The 17,573-nt window shown below is 37.4% G+C and overlaps 4 protein-coding genes and 1 non-coding gene across 12 annotated transcripts; 1 reads left to right on the forward strand and 4 right to left on the reverse strand.

Moving 5' to 3' along the window:
• Positions 1-411: 411 nt before the first annotated feature.
• Positions 412-3,584, reverse strand: LOC147473014 (RNA-binding (RRM/RBD/RNP motifs) family protein). 7 transcript variants are annotated; one of them, XM_086587947.1, is made up of 8 exons: positions 2,843-3,584; positions 2,613-2,736; positions 2,270-2,396; positions 2,083-2,119; positions 1,736-1,985; positions 1,393-1,520; positions 1,203-1,303; positions 412-821 (listed from the first exon to the last, which is right to left on the reverse strand). In XM_086587947.1, exons 1-6 carry the CDS (start codon positions 3,047-3,049, stop codon positions 1,423-1,425), a joined length of 843 nt encoding a protein of 280 aa, XP_086444073.1. In that variant the 5' UTR covers positions 3,050-3,584; the 3' UTR covers positions 412-821; positions 1,203-1,303; positions 1,393-1,422. The 7 variants fall into 7 exon arrangements, with proteins under 7 accessions (XP_086444073.1, XP_086444076.1, XP_086444077.1 ...); XM_086587950.1 differs by having other exon boundaries at positions 1,393-1,439; positions 2,843-3,271; XM_086587951.1 differs by having other exon boundaries at positions 1,388-1,439; positions 2,843-3,271.
• Positions 3,585-6,726: 3,142 nt separating this feature from the next.
• TRNAK-UUU (transfer RNA lysine (anticodon UUU)) lies at positions 6,727-6,799 on the forward strand. Its single transcript has one exon. It is a non-coding gene; the product is annotated as a tRNA-Lys (tRNA).
• A 989-nt stretch (positions 6,800-7,788) lies between these two features.
• LOC147473016 (cinnamoyl-CoA reductase 1-like) lies at positions 7,789-11,060 on the reverse strand. Of its 2 annotated transcripts, none has more exons than XM_086587925.1 (6): positions 10,468-11,060; positions 9,962-10,131; positions 9,684-9,872; positions 8,617-8,788; positions 8,323-8,512; positions 7,789-8,116 (listed from the first exon to the last, which is right to left on the reverse strand). In XM_086587925.1, the coding sequence occupies exons 1-6, from the start codon at positions 10,580-10,582 to the stop codon at positions 8,053-8,055; spliced, it is 900 nt and encodes a 299-aa protein (XP_086444051.1). In that variant the 5' UTR covers positions 10,583-11,060; the 3' UTR covers positions 7,789-8,052. The 2 variants fall into 2 exon arrangements, with proteins under 2 accessions (XP_086444051.1, XP_086444050.1); XM_086587924.1 differs by having other exon boundaries at positions 7,789-8,154; positions 10,468-11,051.
• Positions 11,061-11,546: 486 nt separating this feature from the next.
• LOC147473017 (cinnamoyl-CoA reductase 1-like) lies at positions 11,547-15,028 on the reverse strand. The gene is made up of 7 exons (XM_086587920.1): positions 14,630-15,028; positions 14,385-14,554; positions 13,856-14,041; positions 13,312-13,474; positions 12,499-12,685; positions 12,274-12,406; positions 11,547-11,878 (listed from the first exon to the last, which is right to left on the reverse strand). Exons 1-7 carry the CDS (start codon positions 14,751-14,753, stop codon positions 11,846-11,848), a joined length of 996 nt encoding a protein of 331 aa, XP_086444046.1. The 5' UTR covers positions 14,754-15,028; the 3' UTR covers positions 11,547-11,845.
• A 12-nt stretch (positions 15,029-15,040) lies between these two features.
• On the reverse strand, positions 15,041-17,229 carry LOC147473018 (cinnamoyl-CoA reductase 1-like). Its single transcript, XM_086587921.1, has 7 exons — positions 16,979-17,229; positions 16,507-16,676; positions 16,189-16,374; positions 15,814-15,976; positions 15,510-15,699; positions 15,288-15,423; positions 15,041-15,217 (listed from the first exon to the last, which is right to left on the reverse strand). Exons 1-7 carry the CDS (start codon positions 17,091-17,093, stop codon positions 15,194-15,196), a joined length of 984 nt encoding a protein of 327 aa, XP_086444047.1. The 5' UTR covers positions 17,094-17,229; the 3' UTR covers positions 15,041-15,193.
• Between the last annotated feature and the right edge of the window lie 344 nt (positions 17,230-17,573).

Here is a 17,573-nt window from a genome sequence, read left to right on the forward strand (position 1 = left end):
AGATGATGAACTTGGTGAGAGATTTTTAACTAAGAAAATGGCCAATGTGAATACCCCGTTATATAAAATTTAAAATTGAAACTAAAACTGTATCACAAATTCCATTCGAAACCGATCTATCTCCTCTACTACAATTCAAGGTTTGAAACATTATGAATATCCGGAATTCCATTCAAAAACGTTCCATCTCTTCTACAATTCAAATAGTGCAAGGAAGAATTCGTTCTCCATTTCTTCTTTTGCTTTATCTTGCTTGGTGGAAAGAAGATGAAGATGGTTAGATGAGAGACTCAGAGAGAGAGAGAGGAATAGTCAATCGCTCTCTCTCTGGGGCGATTCTGGGGGATCACCAACCCTCATTATTCTAAAGATCTGTCATTTCTCCGAGTCGCCTTACATAAAGTCCAGTACAGAGAGAAAATACTTGATATATTAGTCTCCCCATAAACAATCACCACTGCTATACATGCAAGGTTTGTTATAAACACGCTGTGCAACCACCATGGCAGATTACATATTCACATACAATAAAACATTATGAATTGACAACACAACCCAAATCCTGGGTTTAGACCATTAAGAATCATATTTTGATTCTAATGACAAATTTACACAATGGCATACCTACAGGGTTGCTGAAAACCAGCTTTCAGCATTCCTGGTGAACTCTCTGCCAGTCACCAACCTCGGGGAGGACAAAAGGGTTTACAAACAATATGACAACGGAAGAGCAACCCCTGCTCTTCTTTCTTCTGGCTCTAGAAATTGGAGCAGCTCTACGTCGGACTCCATGGTATTTCCAGTGACCATGATTGAATGACCTGTGCGAACGTAAGCATCATTTACAAGCTCCACAGCAAATAATAATTAAGTGAGGAAAATAAAGACTCGGGCTCGCCCTTTTTAAACAGGAACATTTTCTCCCAATTGAAATACGGAAAATGTGCAGCTGTCTTCTTCAACTCAATCAATTCTCACTTACTTCAATTCTTAAATTGTATCCGAAAGAATTGACTGCAAGGATCATACAACTAAGTCTTACCATTCTATATATCTCCATAATCCATTTGGAAATACTTGCATTAGATCCTTGGAGAACACTACTTCACTCAGTACTGTTCTCTATACTTGCAATTTCTCAGGTGCATACGATTGAATAAAATGGGTAATAAGTTGTTCTTTACAAGAGAATTCAGTTTTACCTCTAAAATGCACAGATGATAACCTGCAAGGCAAGATTTGAAGCCTGCTAACTTAAGGTAGCAATGCTGCTGCTCTTAGTCCTGCTGGGATTCAAGGATAACTGTGAACAACACCAGAGCAAGACTTGAATACTATTTTTGTAAACAAAGCAATTTAATTAAGGGGAAAAGGAAAAAAATATTACCATACCTCAAGAAGTGATTCATGTCAACATGTCCATCAGTCTGCTGTTTGGTCTGAACCACTACCCTGCGTGAACGCAGGAGAATGAGCAGGAACCATAAATTGTGGCTGTGCTGGAAATGGTGCCGCTACGACTGATAGATCCAGGGAACTAGCCTAATCAGGATTCTAAGATACTACTAAGCTTACCAAGGATATCACACCGATGTAATTATGTACACAGATGCAACTATGCTTTTCACAACAGGTTAATGTAGTAGTATATGACAATCTTTTAGAAGTAACCAATCACACTTGATGCAATTACTGCTCCTCATGTAGAAATAAATAGTATGAACTTCAGAATTACCTGCCGGATATGGTGCTTGATTTGTAGGAATATGTGCTGCTGTTAATGCATTGACATTGGCCCCACTAAATTGCACTACGTGGTGCCCTGGCATTGCATAACCATGAACTGCAGTATAGCCCTGGTTGCTGGGAAGAGGTTGACGCGATTGCCCATATGGATAGATAGCAGTGTTGACGCTACTTGGTACGCCATATATTTGAAGGTATTGCTGACCCAAATACGGATTGAAAACACCCTGCTGCTGAACCTAAGTTAAAAACCCGAGAAAGTCAGCAAGTCAGCTTTGTAGGAACCATAATCATTTACTTCCTTTTCAATTCTATCTCAAAAGTTCAGATCCCAACCTGTGGGTGGACATAATCAGGTCCATATGCTGTGTACCTGCACAACAATAACAGACATGAAATTCTCTGTGGAACATATACCTGAACATACATCAGCCAGTATGAGTGACAATTTAATTTTTTATCCTGATGTGCAACTTAATTGATGAATCGTGAATAGTGTGAGATCCTGGAGAAGACTACTCACCCATATTGAGGGTATGCAAACCCTTGTTGGTAGTTGTAAGTGACTGGCTGGTGGTAATTGGGGCTTCCAATGTAGGGCCTCGAGCTTTGGCCACTTGCAAAGTAAGGGGTCATTGCCCTCAAATGCCCTAGGGGAAATAGCCAGAAACATAAAATTATACTTGCCACACGGAATGCAAAAAAAGCTATTGTACATATACATTTTACACACCTATTATAAGGGAGGCAATTAAATGATAGAAAAAAAAAAAAAAAGAGTTAGTTCTGAAACACCTATCGTATATATTTCATTTTTGATCCTTCCATTTAGTAATCACGAAATAATAAGGAGGAAATGAGATTACCATAAGGCGGTGGAGGGCGAGGTCGTCCAAGTGAAGCCAAATTGCAATTCGCTCGTCTCCCGTCAATAACAGGACTTGGGTCAAGACAGGCTCTCTTGGCAGCTTCGGGATCACGAAAAGTCACCTAAATAAAAAAAAAAAAAAATTTTTTTTTTTTTTTTTTTTTTAGCAAAATGAAGAATCATAATTGAATCATAATTGTTGAAAATAAAAAAGAAGAAAATACTGACAAAACCATAGCCCTTGGATCTTCCAGTGATCCTATCGGTAATGACGACAGCCTCGAGGATGTCTCCGAACTGGTCGAAATAACGACGCATGGTCTCGCTCTGGGTCTCCCAAGCCAATCCCCCAACAAAGACCTTGGTATAGGTTGTGTCTCCAAAAGGGGAATTGAAGAAATGAAAGCCAGAACTGGAGCTCGATTGATAAGCCATAGAATCAAATTCCAATTTTGGGTCTCATCAAGAACTAGAGATAAACACAATTCTTGACCCTTGGAAAGCTAATCAGAGAGAGAAAGAGAGAGAGAGAGAGAGAGAGAGCTGTATTATTATTATGCCCACAAAGGAAGGAGGAGGAGGCGACTTGAATTATTACTATTTTGGAAGAGGGAGGAACAAGTACGAGCTAATTTTTGCCCCCAACAACAAATTAAGAATTAAAATCCGTACTCTTACAGCGTGTAATCAAGATGCGTGGCCCCCCCCGTAACTTTTTTTACCACTTTCTTCTATAGTAAAAATACGCCTATGTATGTTTTGTTTCATTAATCAAAACGTGAAAACCCATATTATCTAGTAGAATATATAATAATTATACATACTATTGATTGATCCATGCAGTAATGTCCTGGGCCCTCAAAACCCTAACCACTAATAAAAACCACACTGTTACATCAAATTTGCACTGAAATATTATCCTGTGAATCTATGATGTTAGATCGACAAGTAGACGGTAGACCCCCATGTTGTGCGAAATAAACTCAGCTGTTGAATATCCTACAAATAATAATTGCATTCATATATTTGCCAGCTCTGCTGCTGCTCTGGTGCAGTCCTAGTTGTTTCATCGTAAGCATATCAATCATTTATACATGAATAAACGTTTTGGTAGGGACTCGTTCTCAACTGGCACCAGGACAGGAAATTATTCCTGACCCAACTTGCTCCCAATTACGGCCCTTTTTGCATTTACTCTTTCTTTTACATACAAAAGGAAATAAAAATCTAGGAAGTTTATTTAACTATAAATAGTTAGAACGATTTAGTAAAATTTACAAGACTCCGGTTAACAGTAATAACTACCTAGGACCATTTGTTTTTGTCTCTGGTATGACCTCAAGTTGTTATAAACTCTTATAAAATGTGATCTTGGATATTTTTTTGGTTTGTTTTTTTGTCTCTTATAAGAGATATTCTACTATAAATATAGAGGCTCAAATCCTCTTATAAGTATCAAAATTGGATCTATTTCAATTCTATAAATTTTATAACTTGGAAAATGACTCAGACACCCCCATTCATATACCTATCCCCATTTTCCTATTATTCTATTTTCACTGTCTTCTTCTTTAAATAACTCCATTGCCATAATCACCACTACCATACTATTAAAACTACTATCACCACCGTGCTATTAAGACTACTATCGTCGCCGCCACTACCACCATGCTATTAAGACTAATATCATCACCTCATCACCTCCACTACCACTATCACCACCACCATCGTAAAATTAAAATCACCGTCGCTGCCACTACCGCCACCTTGTTATTAAGGTAATTTCCTAAAATCGATATTCTAATTATCAAAATTGATTTGAAACCAAAAATCAAATTATACGTTTGTTTCAAATTAATCTATTCAAGTTAAATATGATGTAAATGTAGGGTTATATTTGTCAAATAACCATCTATAGGATGTTGTGTATTTGTTTTTTCTATTTTTACAAGTGCTTATAAAAATAACTTAAAATGAAAAGCAAACCACTTTATAAGACCATCTCATGTCTTATAAGACCCTCTTATAACTTAACCCAAAAAAACAAATAACCCCTTAATGGTCTTTGTTTTACCCAACAACTTGACTGCATATCTATAGATAAGGCATGTGCCTATATAGATCTAGTTTGGGCTTGGTGGGTTTAGCAAGTTTGAAGCCATGCATCTTAGCCCACTTCAATTAAACCCAATATAATGAGGCCACATGGGCTTGGGCCTGGGCTTGGGCCTGGACACACCAAATCTAAATAAAGAACAAATAGGGCCTTCGCTAGAGTCCGAGACACTCCTTCAATTTTTTCAGTTAGGTCCATTACAAAAAAGAAAAAAACTAGGGATTTGAAGTTAGTGATGCAAATATTTGGTGTTTTTCGTGTTTTAATTGATGTTTATTTATTCTATATTTAATAGGGGTGGTTAAATGAACTCCACTTAAAATGACTCAAAAATAACTCCACCACTAAATACAGTGAATTAGAAGCTAATTTTTTGTGGAGATATTCTCCACATAATAGATATCATCCTCATAAAAAATCAATTAATTTAAAGATGTACAACCTCATAAAAAATCGTTTATAATGTTATGAAATTATCTAACGTCCCATATTATTTTAATTTCAGTACAATTTTTGTCAATGTTAAACGCATTCAATTGAGCTACTTTTTTGTGGGGGTGTTCTCTATTATGATGTATATCTCAACAAAAAATTAGCTCTCAATTCATCTTGTAAATCTACTAAAAGGAGTGGAGTAACTTTGGAGTCACTTTGTAAGATGAAGTTCATACTTCATATAACCATACCTATATTTAATTATTTAATTATTTGTTAACTAAAGATTTGTTTGATGCTAGATTTTGCTTATATACCCTTCAATAATACACGAGAGATAATGTTGATTTCCAAGTATGGTATCAATATTTTCTTGTTGAGATCGATAATGTTGAACTAGTTTATCCTTGTTTTGTAACTAGTATATGCACGTGCCGTACGACACTGATAAGCTCAACACGTTTTCGGCTCGACGCTACATATTACGTACAATCTCTTCGAACTTTGAAGGTACGACACTAATAGACTTGCCGTGCCATGACACTAATAGACTTGTCGCGCGGCGCTAACTCTCTAAAAGCCAGAAATTGAAAAATAACCAACCCCACCCCACAAATTCGTAAACTCGATTCACTCATTTAGTCCTTCGCAATGTGATTGAAGTGAATCCTAATGCATTATATTTTACCTTGCCGATAAGGTTGATAGAGAGAGAAAGCTTAAGGTTCATGGTTCTTTTAAGAGCATTCCCAATGCAAGTCACTCATATTCACCTTTACGTAGGCTCAATTTCTCCCTTTTTCCACCGTTTTGGTGAAAAGCAAGGTGAGACTACCCAATGCAAAGGTGACTATTATTTTCGGATGGGATGTTTGATTCCGTTTGAATGTAAAAATCGAAAAAACACACATGACAGAATGAGTTGTGTCAATACTAGCCTGTTTCCGATGTTTGGTTCTCTTGAGTCGTGTCAATACTAACCACGTCATGTTCACTTTTTGTCATCAGGACTGTGTTTTTTTTGTCATTTTTTAGTCTTTGCCCTAACCGTAGGAATGTAGAGTCTTCTTGGAATCAAGAAGTACATTTCACTATGGCTGTGTTTGGTTCAAGGAAAAGTGAGGAAAAAAAAGTGTTTTCATGGAAATTGAAAACTTTCAACTATTTGGTTCAACCTGGAAAATGAAAAATTGGAAAACGGATTTTTTAAATGGGTTGAAAAGGAGGAAAACAACCTCCACTTTCAAAAAAAGAAGTTTTTTTCTAACTTTGGCCACCCAACGCTAGGAGAGAGAGGGAGAGATGTGAAAATAGCTAGTTTTGATTGAATGCTCCATAGGTTTCATAAGCCTTGATCTGGTACTCCCGAGCTAAACTCAACTAAAAATAAATTTTCTCATTTATAACCAGACAAACATAATCCAGTTTCTTGAAAAACCAATTCAAGAAAACACAAATCAAAGAATCTAATTTCAATTTGGAATTGATTTTCAGCGAACCAAACACAGCCTATGTCTTTTTAATTTTTTGTGTATTATGTTTTATATTATAACCGAAACAGGCCGTCTTAGCTCAGCTGGTAGAGCGCATGGCTTTTAACCATGTGGTCGTGGGTTCGATTCCCACAGACGGCGTTTTATTATTCTCTTTTTTGGAATTTTGATCTATCGAAAAAGAAAAGGAGACTCTAGTCTCTTGGACATTTTTTTCACTTTAATGGACGCGGTTTTATTAAATTACACTTCCAACCTGCTGTTGCCAAACAACCGACAGCAATTTATTCCAGTTGCTTTGCAACATATTTGCATGTTAAGCAAGGTGTGTCTGTGTCAAGTGCTGGAAAAAGTTCTGGTCAAAGCAACAGTTGCCTCCGAGACCTGGCACCGTTTTCAATGTCCATGTCAATCAGCATGGCTATCTCACCTTCGACACAGCCGCAACATAGCACTCAGCTTTCAAGTAATCATACTTCTGGTGTAGGTTTCAAGGAATGCCTCCCTCATATACTGTTAGATTTCTTGTTAATGTGTACGTGCTGGATGGAACTTACTCAAGGCTGCTGGATGGTTTCTAATCTATAATTTATTGTAGTTTGCACCATCTTATCTTATGGTAAAGTTTCAAATAACATCAATGTTTCAACTCAGTATCAACCATATGCCAAATGTGTGCACATGCTATTACCTTCAGCTGGACAGCCTTGGTTCTCATCTGGAAGCCAGAGTGCCCCCATCCGTTGTCTCCATATGCAACAGACTGGCCAGCAACCATCAGTTGTGGTATCCGCAGTTCCTGCAAGAGTCTAGCCATATACGTTTCATTGCGTTACTACAACCAAGCTAGTGTTATGTTTCTGATTAGTGATAGCTCTCTTCTCGCTTTTTTCTGTTTGTTGCAATTTTTAGTCTACTGTACAGATGGACAAAAGCATACTTCTTGGGCAAAAGGTAAATAGTTGTAATTAAACCGAACTGACTTATTGGATTTGAGATTTTTTATATTGATTAGTTTTCACTTCTAGTCTGCCCACGTCTTTTCTGTTTGATGTCTTCAGATAATTAATATTTCAATAAGACGACTAGGCAATCTAGTTTGGGAGAGCCTTTAGATCAACTCAAACTCGAACTTTTAAGATTCAGAACTTTAATTACAGGGGAAAAATATTACATATAAATATATGGAATTACAACTTCATTACATTCAATTCGTACAAACCGAAACATATATAATCATCCCAATATTCAACTCATGGTGAAGTATAGTTCATAACTCGATAGTGTGGAATATCTGATAGGATTCAAGTCGGCACTATGATGTGCATGTTTATAGTAGTCCTAGCAGATGAACTCCTACACCTTACTTTAAGATCCCTTTTTCTTGATAGTTTTTAACAGAGTCCACAACGGTTTCTTCCAATGGCCTGTATTTCCATCCTAACTTCTGCAGTTTTCCTGAAGTGAGATCCCAATCTTCATCAATCCCGAAAATGCTGTGTGAAAGAGATGAACATGTACATATGACTTCTGAGCCAACACTATTGAAAGCATATATTTTTTTTTAAAAAAAGTAAAAGAAAAAAGAAGTTGATCGATCCCTATAAATTCGTAACAATGTCTCTACTTCCTGGTATATCGACTTGGTATGGAAATAAACATACCGCTTTGGGTAATTGTAGTTCGGATAAATGCTCTTCAACTTGTCAACCAAGTCTTGCATGGTGATTGTGCACGACGAACATATGTATCTCCCTTCTGCTTCGGGCTTCTCGTAAACTAGCAAAAGTGCTTCAGCCATATCGCGCACATCAACAAACATTCGGATTTTGTTTTCCAGTGATTCAAACCCACCTGACCAGTCATGTTAACAAGACAATGACAACCCTGCTTATAATAACCTTCAGAAAAAACCTATAAGATGGATATCTTGCCAGCGGCCGGTATTAAAGAGGTACCTGTCATGATCAAGTGAATATACAGCCCAGAAGGATTCATTTTAGGCTGCAACATTGGTCCAATTATAATGGATGGACAAACAGTTACTACATCAAGCCCAAATTTCTTTCCATACTCCAACGCATGACTTTCAGCTAATGTTTTGGAAAGGCAATACCAGTTGAGACCCCACTACAAAAGGTAAAAAAACACACGCATAGATGTAGGAAGGGATAGGATCAGTACAGTACAACTTTTTATGCAGCAGTTTATAGTTTTATACAATATGATCTCACTCTATAAATTCATTTAAGAAATGATTTTTTTGTAGATTCCATCTTTCCACCATGGAGAACATCCCTGCAAAAGATGAGTTTATTTGGAAACTTATAACGATTCCAAAAGATGTTGCAAATTTTTTACTTCTGACCAGTGTAAAATTAACTCACAATTTTTAAAACAACTTCTGTAAAAGGTAGACATTTCGAAATAATCTTAAATTTTGTGGATATGATATTATGATATATAAAGTGGTAAGATCATACCGACAAAGTATCAAACTACTATAGTTCAACTTGTTATTGTTGTTAAGAGGTGTTATATAGATTGCTGTGTAAAAAGTGTTGTATATGGACCCCTCCCCAGGGAGATACCAGTTAAGCTCTATTTGTTTTAGTTCTTTCATGTGCGCACGCATGATGCCGATATACTTACATAGAACATATTCATGAACTGTGTGATATAACAGGACATGAGGTCTAGGTGATTTCATTTCAAAACAGAAGCCTGGAAATGTTCCGATGTATAGATGAGTAATTGAGATAATGTATACTGGAATCTGCAAGGTATAGTTTGGGCTGGCGCATTTGCTATAATTCCAGTTTCTTTCTTACTTATATGGACTTGCATCCAAAATCAAACTTTGTGAAGTATATACTTCTTCAATTTCTGAATCCAACCTGTACAATTCAAAGGGACTATCTGTTACTGCACACTAGTTGGGCGGTTAAACTCATATAGGTCTACCCAGTTGCGGTTTTAAACTCATATAGGTCTATCCCTAAATGTTGTTTGGCTAAATTTTTACCTGATTAGTATCCTCCCAAAGTTCTTTATCGGACCAACAAGATTCGTCCATGAGCTGATCCTTCGGCCAGTTCGAGTTGAACATAACCGCAGCTATGGAGGATACTACCACAACTCTTTTCACCTTTGCAATGGAAGATGCCTTCAGTATGTATGATGTACCAGTTACAGCTGGCTCAACGATTTCTTTCTGTAAATCATCATATCCAAATTTATCATGAAATATCCCCTTTATGGTAAAATGGTAATGCACATAATCGCAGGAACAAGAAATCTTGCCTCTGGGTTGGGTACGTTGCTTATTGCAACTGGACTGGCAACATGGAAGACTCCACAACATCCTTGAACGGCAGCAGAAAGGCCATCATAATCCAGCAATTCAGTCTTGAAGAGTCGCAAGTTTTCCAAGGCGTTTTCCAACGTTAGCAGGTGAGCATTCTTTTCATCATCTGCACGCAATATGGTTGGAAAGATTTCAAAATAGTTACTTTGCATATACGCTCTTTAAAACCAAAGATAATACAACTACCACCTTCCCTTTCTTTGGAATAAGTAGCACAACGTTTTGACCATTAGTATAGCTCCCAGTCATAGAAAACTTTTCAACATCTTTTTGAATTTTAGACTGAATCTCAATAATCAGAACATAGACAATTCAATCTCCAGCACTAACGTATTTCGTTCAGATGCAACAATATCATTTACAATTTTACCTTCAAAATAGAAAGTGACTTTTTAATCTTTGAGGAAGAGAAATTGCATGTATAGGGAAAGAGAGTATGTACTTGGGTCTCTGACGGTGGCGTGAACCATGTAACCTTTAGATAGGAGCAACCTGATGAGCCACGATGCTTGATACCCTCCACCTCCTGTCACGCATACTCTTTCCTTCTCCATCATTATCTATTTCTCTGTTTTTCTCTGCTCTCGTTGTGTTGTGAAGGAACACTGCTATACTTCTCGTACCTGTCTGTTTCCCAACTGATGGAAAATATGTCCATATATACATACCCATCCATGGACTGGTTCCATTTACTTTAGCATCCTCAAACTTAATTCGCCCGGTGCAGGCATGCGGAATGGACAGTAGTATCTCCAAATTATATATTTAAAGCTAAACCAAGGACATGAAGAATCACAGAAGTAACCACTATGATTCCTTTTAACGATCAGTTGCCTGTGGACTATCTATATACCTTTGATTGGATGCCGGCTAGACTCTTTTCTACAAGAAGATACTGAAACAAACCGTAGTCTAGTGATCTTAGCAATTTTTTTGGGGGGGTGCACGATACTGGTACTTGTTATAAAAGTAAATTAGCAAAAGTTGTGAGCAATAAAATTTATAAAATGTGTTTAAATTGGTAAACCAATAACGATTTTCTGCAACTAACGGAGTGCACTACGGACACGACAAAGTTTCTTGTAAAAGACAACGATATTTTCTCAATACATGCGCTATGATACTGTTAAATGTGACATAAAACTTGTACTCGTGATATTTGGCAGGGTAGCGCTTCTAGGTAGAATACGGATAGAACCAAGCAGCTGTTCAATCGCTCCAAAAAGATAAGATGCACTGCCCGACTATCAAAGTCCGGATAGAATCAAGCATAGAGCAGCTCAACTTCTCTAGTAACAGAATGGAACTTGCAGACACAAAGTAATCGATGGTGGAATTCAAGGTCACCATTTCGTTATTATGGCATGTAATAGCCACTGACTTGTTTGTGCTAAGAAAAGCCCTTTATTATTATGGCAGGTGCCAGGTAGAGTTAGTTCGATCACATTCTTAGCAAAACCAGAAAAAGAAAAGGAAAAGGCATTATGACAATATATAACAATCCACTGTAACCTACCCACAGATAGAATGAAATTTATTTCCCAAACAAGGATAAAGTGTTACTGGATAGGACATAGGCAAGGAAGATATATCATATATGAAAACAGAACAGAAACGCTTAGCATACAGTATTTGCAATGTTTGTTATGACAAAAATAATACACTTCGTTCTAAATTGCTTGCAATATATAGGTGCAAAGTTTAGCTTTAAGTTCCCTATGCCCAAATAAAGAACTTGTTTATTACACTTATTTTTGTAATGCCGGTCCTCGTGAGCTTGGTAAAAGTTCTTCAAGTAAGGATTGTTCGTACCATGATAATCAGGCTTTTGTACTTTTGAAGTCTATAGCCACCTACATTAAACATTAGTTCCAAATAAAGTATTGAAATAAGGCAAGCCATTACAGAGTTGAATTATTGACTTCATTCTGTGCATCCAAATGAATGTTTCCGATGAATTATTTATAAGTGTCCATGCAGTATATCAACAAGACAACAACATATAATATCCATGTAGACATCAGTTGTCCTAAACATCTGAACTATGAGTTCCGAAGGATCCTCATGATAGAAATAAAACAAACTATCTCGAGGTTTTCTATACTCACATTGACTTTTTTTTAGAGGTCTGAAGGTCCACACCATACTAGATAATTTTCCGGTCAGGTTAATTAACCATTTGGAATCCGCATTATAGTATATAAGTGCATACACATTCTACATCAAAACCATGTTCATTTTTGTTTACCTTGTCTAAGAGCCCTTTCTCGTGGTAATTTTTGATTGAGTCAACAAGAGTTTCTTCCAATGGTCTGTACTTCCATCCCAGGTTCACTAATTTTTGTGAAGTAATATCCCAATCTTCCTCAGTCCCAATAATTCTGTGAAGAGAAGACACATATTTCAGTCCTGAAACTTTTTGGAGGCTGAACACTGATCATCTAAAATATCTTGAACACCATTATAATCTTACTCTGGATAATTGTAATGAGGGTTCATGCTCTTCAGTTTTTCTACCAAGGAGTGCAAGGTAAGTGTGAATGATGAACATATATATCTTCCTTCAGCTTCAGGCTTCTCATAAACTAGCAATAGCGCTTCAGCCACATCACGCACATCAACAAACATCCTGACTTTGTTTTCCAATTTCTCCAATCCATCTGAGTTGTCATAACAATTAATTAGTTGAAACCAAACTAGAGAAGTCCGTACTCACCCTAAACAGATTCATATGTGGAATATCTTTTGACTGGAACGATAAATTCTATTATAGACACTGTGAAAAGAAAAGGAAAAAATCACCACCAAAACAAAATCAAACAAAGAAAAACAATTAGTATTAGGAAGCTAGAAAATTAAACCAGTACTTATAGACTGAGACACGTGTTTGACAGTTATCCATAAAACAGAGTTCGCCTCTGCAATGTTACATTTGTGTCTTGACTTTTGGACCATCTATTTCGCAGGACACACCAGTCTTAGTAACCCAAACCGGTGCTCCAAGTGGCCGCTACACACTTGCAAACTTGAAGATATGTCGAACTAATGATATCCTAGACAATTGCTGACAACAATTCACAAGCAACTTGCCGATAAAGTGCTCACAGGAAGGGTGAAAATTGGGAGAGTTATAAAGTCACCAGGAATAAAAAATACAACTCTTCAAGTGAACGGGGCAATAATATCCAAAGCGAGCTACTACTACTAGCACTTGTTGTGGATTCAACACTGGCCTAAATTAGCAACATGCATTAGAATTAGATCAATGCGCAAGTATGTGGAGTACCTTTCATCATCTGGAGGAGAAAAAAGCTACTAGTATTCATTGTGGACTGCAACATTGGCCCAACTATGATGGATGGACAAACTGTTACCATATCTAGTCCGCTTGTCTTTGCATAGTCTATAGCCATACTTTCAGCTTCGGTTTTGGCAAGACAATACCAGTTCTGGCACCAACATAAATTGAAACTTAGCTGACATATAGATTAAGTATCAAAACCATACATCTTTTAGACCTCATGGGTCCTTTCCTTTGGTGGTAAGCTCATTTAAGGGGCATCTGGTGTTGCTGTATTTACCATAAACTCACAGGGAAAATTGACCACACACTAAGCTTTTTGCTTCTAGACTCTTTTTTGTTTTTGGACAAACTTTGATTCTAGACTCTGTACTCATAAGAAAAATTACAGCCAAGGATTAGGATTTTCTGAAGTTTAGAAAGACCTTCTCTTTTTTTTTTTCTCTCCAAGACACTCCATCAGAAATCTTATTCATACTTCAAAACAACCTACAATATACCATTGAGCATCGTGTCACTGAGCTGTTACCTCAATTGTCTTGCAATAATCCTTGTCTGACCAACATGATTCATCCATGGGTTGATCCTTTGGCCAATTTTGGGGGAACATGACAGCAGCAACTGACGACACAACCACAACCTTTTTTATGTTTGCCATTGAACACGCCTTTAGTATGTTTAATGTGCCCGTCACAGCAGGCTCGATCACTTCTACCTGTTACAGATAGTGTGACATGACTATCTTTGTGCATTGAGGCTATGCTTAGTACTAAAGCAGATTTAACAAAATCGTTCTGGGAAGAGCATGAATTAAAAGTGTCCATTGTGTCTTTCAGAAGGTCTTCCTCCCCAACTTACTGTTAACAGTCGATGCAAAAAAAAATCTGTCACTGCCTAACTCAAACAGTTTGAATAAATTATTCTGAGCGGCGTGCAGGCGTAATACATAACATACTAGTCACAATTTTGTTTGCAATATTTTGCTTTACACAGTGTAGCCTAAATACCAAGAGGTTTTGATCAGTTGAATATACAATGAAGTAGAATAATTTTATTACCTCGGGATTGGATACCTTGGCTGAAGGAACTGGGCATGCAACATGGAAGACCCCAGAGCATCCTTGAATGGCAGCTAAAATACTATCAAAATGCAGCAAGTCCGCCTTGAATAACTGCAGATGTTTGTCGGCATTTACCAATTTCTTCAAATGAGAATTCTTTTCATCATCTGCAAGAGCATGTAGATTTTGGGCACATCATTCGTAGAATTGTAACAGGCATGTAATGTACGAAAGCAAGGTACCTGGGTCTCTCAAGGTGCCACGAACAGAGTAACCTCGAGATAGGAGCAAGTGGATGAGCCAAGACGCCTGATATCCCCCAGCTCCTGTCACACAAACTACTCTTTCCCCCTCGGTTTCCACCATGATGACTTCCCTAGCTATCTCTTTCTTTCTTCTTTCTTTGAATATGTTATGAAGCCCAACGTGAAGAACAAGAAGACAATTCTATTTTATATATTTTTATTTAACATTTGAAGGCGGCGATGTGGTCCTGAAGATTCAGAGCCAACAACTCTATTTTTGGAGTCATCACTTTCTTATTGTCTTTTTTAGGCGGATTACTTTTATTTTTCTTTGATGGTGGCAATTTTGAGTCATAGTCTAATTTAATTTTCCATAGCTGTCTAATAATTCAAGTGGACAGGGAAGAAGATCGAAAACAACCCATAAACATTTTTAATAAAAGTAGTAATTGTCTCTATTATATTATTACACCACATATAAAAATTCATCCTGTTTATCTTTATCGGTCAACATGATGAGCATGAACTTGGTACGAATTCGATCTTCACTTCACCATGTTATTAAACATCGCTTCCAAAGATAGACTGGAAACAAGAGCGGTATAAGTATCTATATATGGTGCCGAATGAATCAACATGATGAGTTTTCTTGTACCTTATTGTCTACGAGGCCTTTCTCTAGGTAAATCTTAATCGAGTCAACGAGGCTTTCTTCCAATGGCCTGTACTTCCATCCTAAATGCACTAATTTCTCTGAAGTGATATCCGAACTTGCCTCAACACCAGCGATTCTGTAAAAAGATCACCATGACTAGAGATGTACGATGCTACTTAACTAAGACTGATATTAATTTTAATAAACACACAATAAACTTACTGTTTTGGATACTTGTAATTCGGATACATGCTCTTCAACTTTTCTATCATATTTGGCAGTGTAACTGTATATGATGAGCATATATACCTCCCTTCTGCTTCAGGCTTTTCGTACACTAGCAATAGTGCTTCAGCCACATCCCGCACATCCACAAACAAATTAATCTTACTTTCCATTGCTTCCAATCCATCTGAATGCTCGTCACATTGGAAAATATTGTTTGAAATCAGCGCATATGCATATGCGTGAGATCAACATCTCTATGGAATATAAGATGGATAGCTTGGTGCGTATGATGAGGTACCTTTGATCATCTTGAGAATAAACAAGGTACTGAAATTCATTGCAGACTGCAAGAATGGTCCAATGATGAGGGATGGACAGACTGTTATGACATCTAGGCCACTTGTTTTTGCATATTCAATGGCCAGACTTTCAGCTTCTGTTTTCGCAAGGAAATACCAGTTCTGGCACCAACATGAATGATAAATTGGAACCTCAGCATATAAATTAGATAATAAACAAATACTGCTTTTAAACGGGCGTTGGTCCTTTTTCCTAATGTTTTGTGCCTGGGCTTCTTGAAGCTACCACATACTAGAATTGGAGATTATGTTTGCGTTGTAGACTTTGTTAACCAATCTGCAACTGGTTCAAATTACTGTTAGAAATAGCTTACCTCAGTTATCTTGCACAGATCCTTGTCTGACCAACAAGATTCGTCCATGGGTTGATCCTTTGGCCAATTTTGTGTGAGCATAATGGCAGCTATTGATGACACAACGACAACCCTCTTTATGTTTGCCATGGAACACGCTTTTAGCACATTTGACGTGCCGTTAACAGCAGGTTTGATTAATTCTTCCTGTGAAACCTTGTGTGAGTATGTGATAAATATGACTATCTTAAAACTTCAATTGGTTCTGTACTGCTTGACAGTGGTCTCGCAACCAAGGTTTAGATGATACAATTACAAGTTCATCAATCTTAATCTTGCCTCGGGATTTGCTACACCCCCTGTGGGAACTGGAGTAGCAACGTGGAAAACTCCGTTGCATCCTCTAATGGCAGTAAAAATACTGTCATAATGCAGCAAATCAGCCTTGAACAGGTGCAGATTTTTTGCCGCGTTGCCCAGTTTCTTCAAATGGGAGTTCTTTTCATCATCTGCCAAAGGTTAGATTGTGAGTAATCATATCATTTTGATTATTTCTATGCATCTATCCTTTGTCAGGAGGTATTTAGTCAAGAATGTTAGTTTACTTCCTTCCCACCCTAAGCATGGAAAGAAAATCCGTTAGCTCATAGTTCTGATCAAAGTCAGTTTCTCAAACATAAGTTTCGCCCAATAAATTGAAAAAGATTAAGTCGCAAAATTTGAAGAAAAAAGTTAGCACCCACAAGGCCACAATAATAGTACCAAAAATCAAAAACCAAAGTAAGGTAGCACAAAAATAGATCGAAATTACTTGGTTCCCTCACGGTGCCATGGACCGTGTAACCTTGAGATAGTAGCAAGTTGATGAGCCAAGACGCCAGATATCCTCCAGCACCTGTGACACACACCGTTTCGTTGACTACCATCTTCTTCTTCTTTTTTGTGTGCGTATATTCAACCTCTTTTGGGCGTTTATAGCTGACTTGAAGTTGAAGCAGGTTTATATATCGAAATATGTTTGTGGACAAGCAACTATTTGCTGTCCACAAAACAGCAGCTGGTGATTGGTGGAGTGCTGCCCGAAAAACTGATGTTTGTGGACAGACTTGTCCACAAATTCGGACTCTTTATATATTTCTTTCTTCTGTATGTCTTTTTACCAGCCGAATGGAGTTCTCAGAATCTGATCCAGACAACTGTCTGAAGACAGTTCCTTTCTTAATGCCAAACATAGACCTTGTCGTCGTTGTAGTCATTGCTATCATTTCAGAGGCGCTCTGTGAAAAGATTAAACTTGATGGTCAAAACCATAAAAACAAAATTGCTTTTGGATGACCATAATCTTTGTTGGTAGTTGGACGGCCATTTTTACTATCAAAGACAGACAAAAAGAAAATAAAAATCTT

This window comes from Coptis chinensis, unplaced genomic scaffold (genome assembly GCF_015680905.1).
Source record: "Coptis chinensis isolate HL-2020 unplaced genomic scaffold, ASM1568090v1 utg579_pilon_pilon, whole genome shotgun sequence".
NCBI lineage: Eukaryota > Viridiplantae > Streptophyta > Magnoliopsida > Ranunculales > Ranunculaceae > Coptis > Coptis chinensis.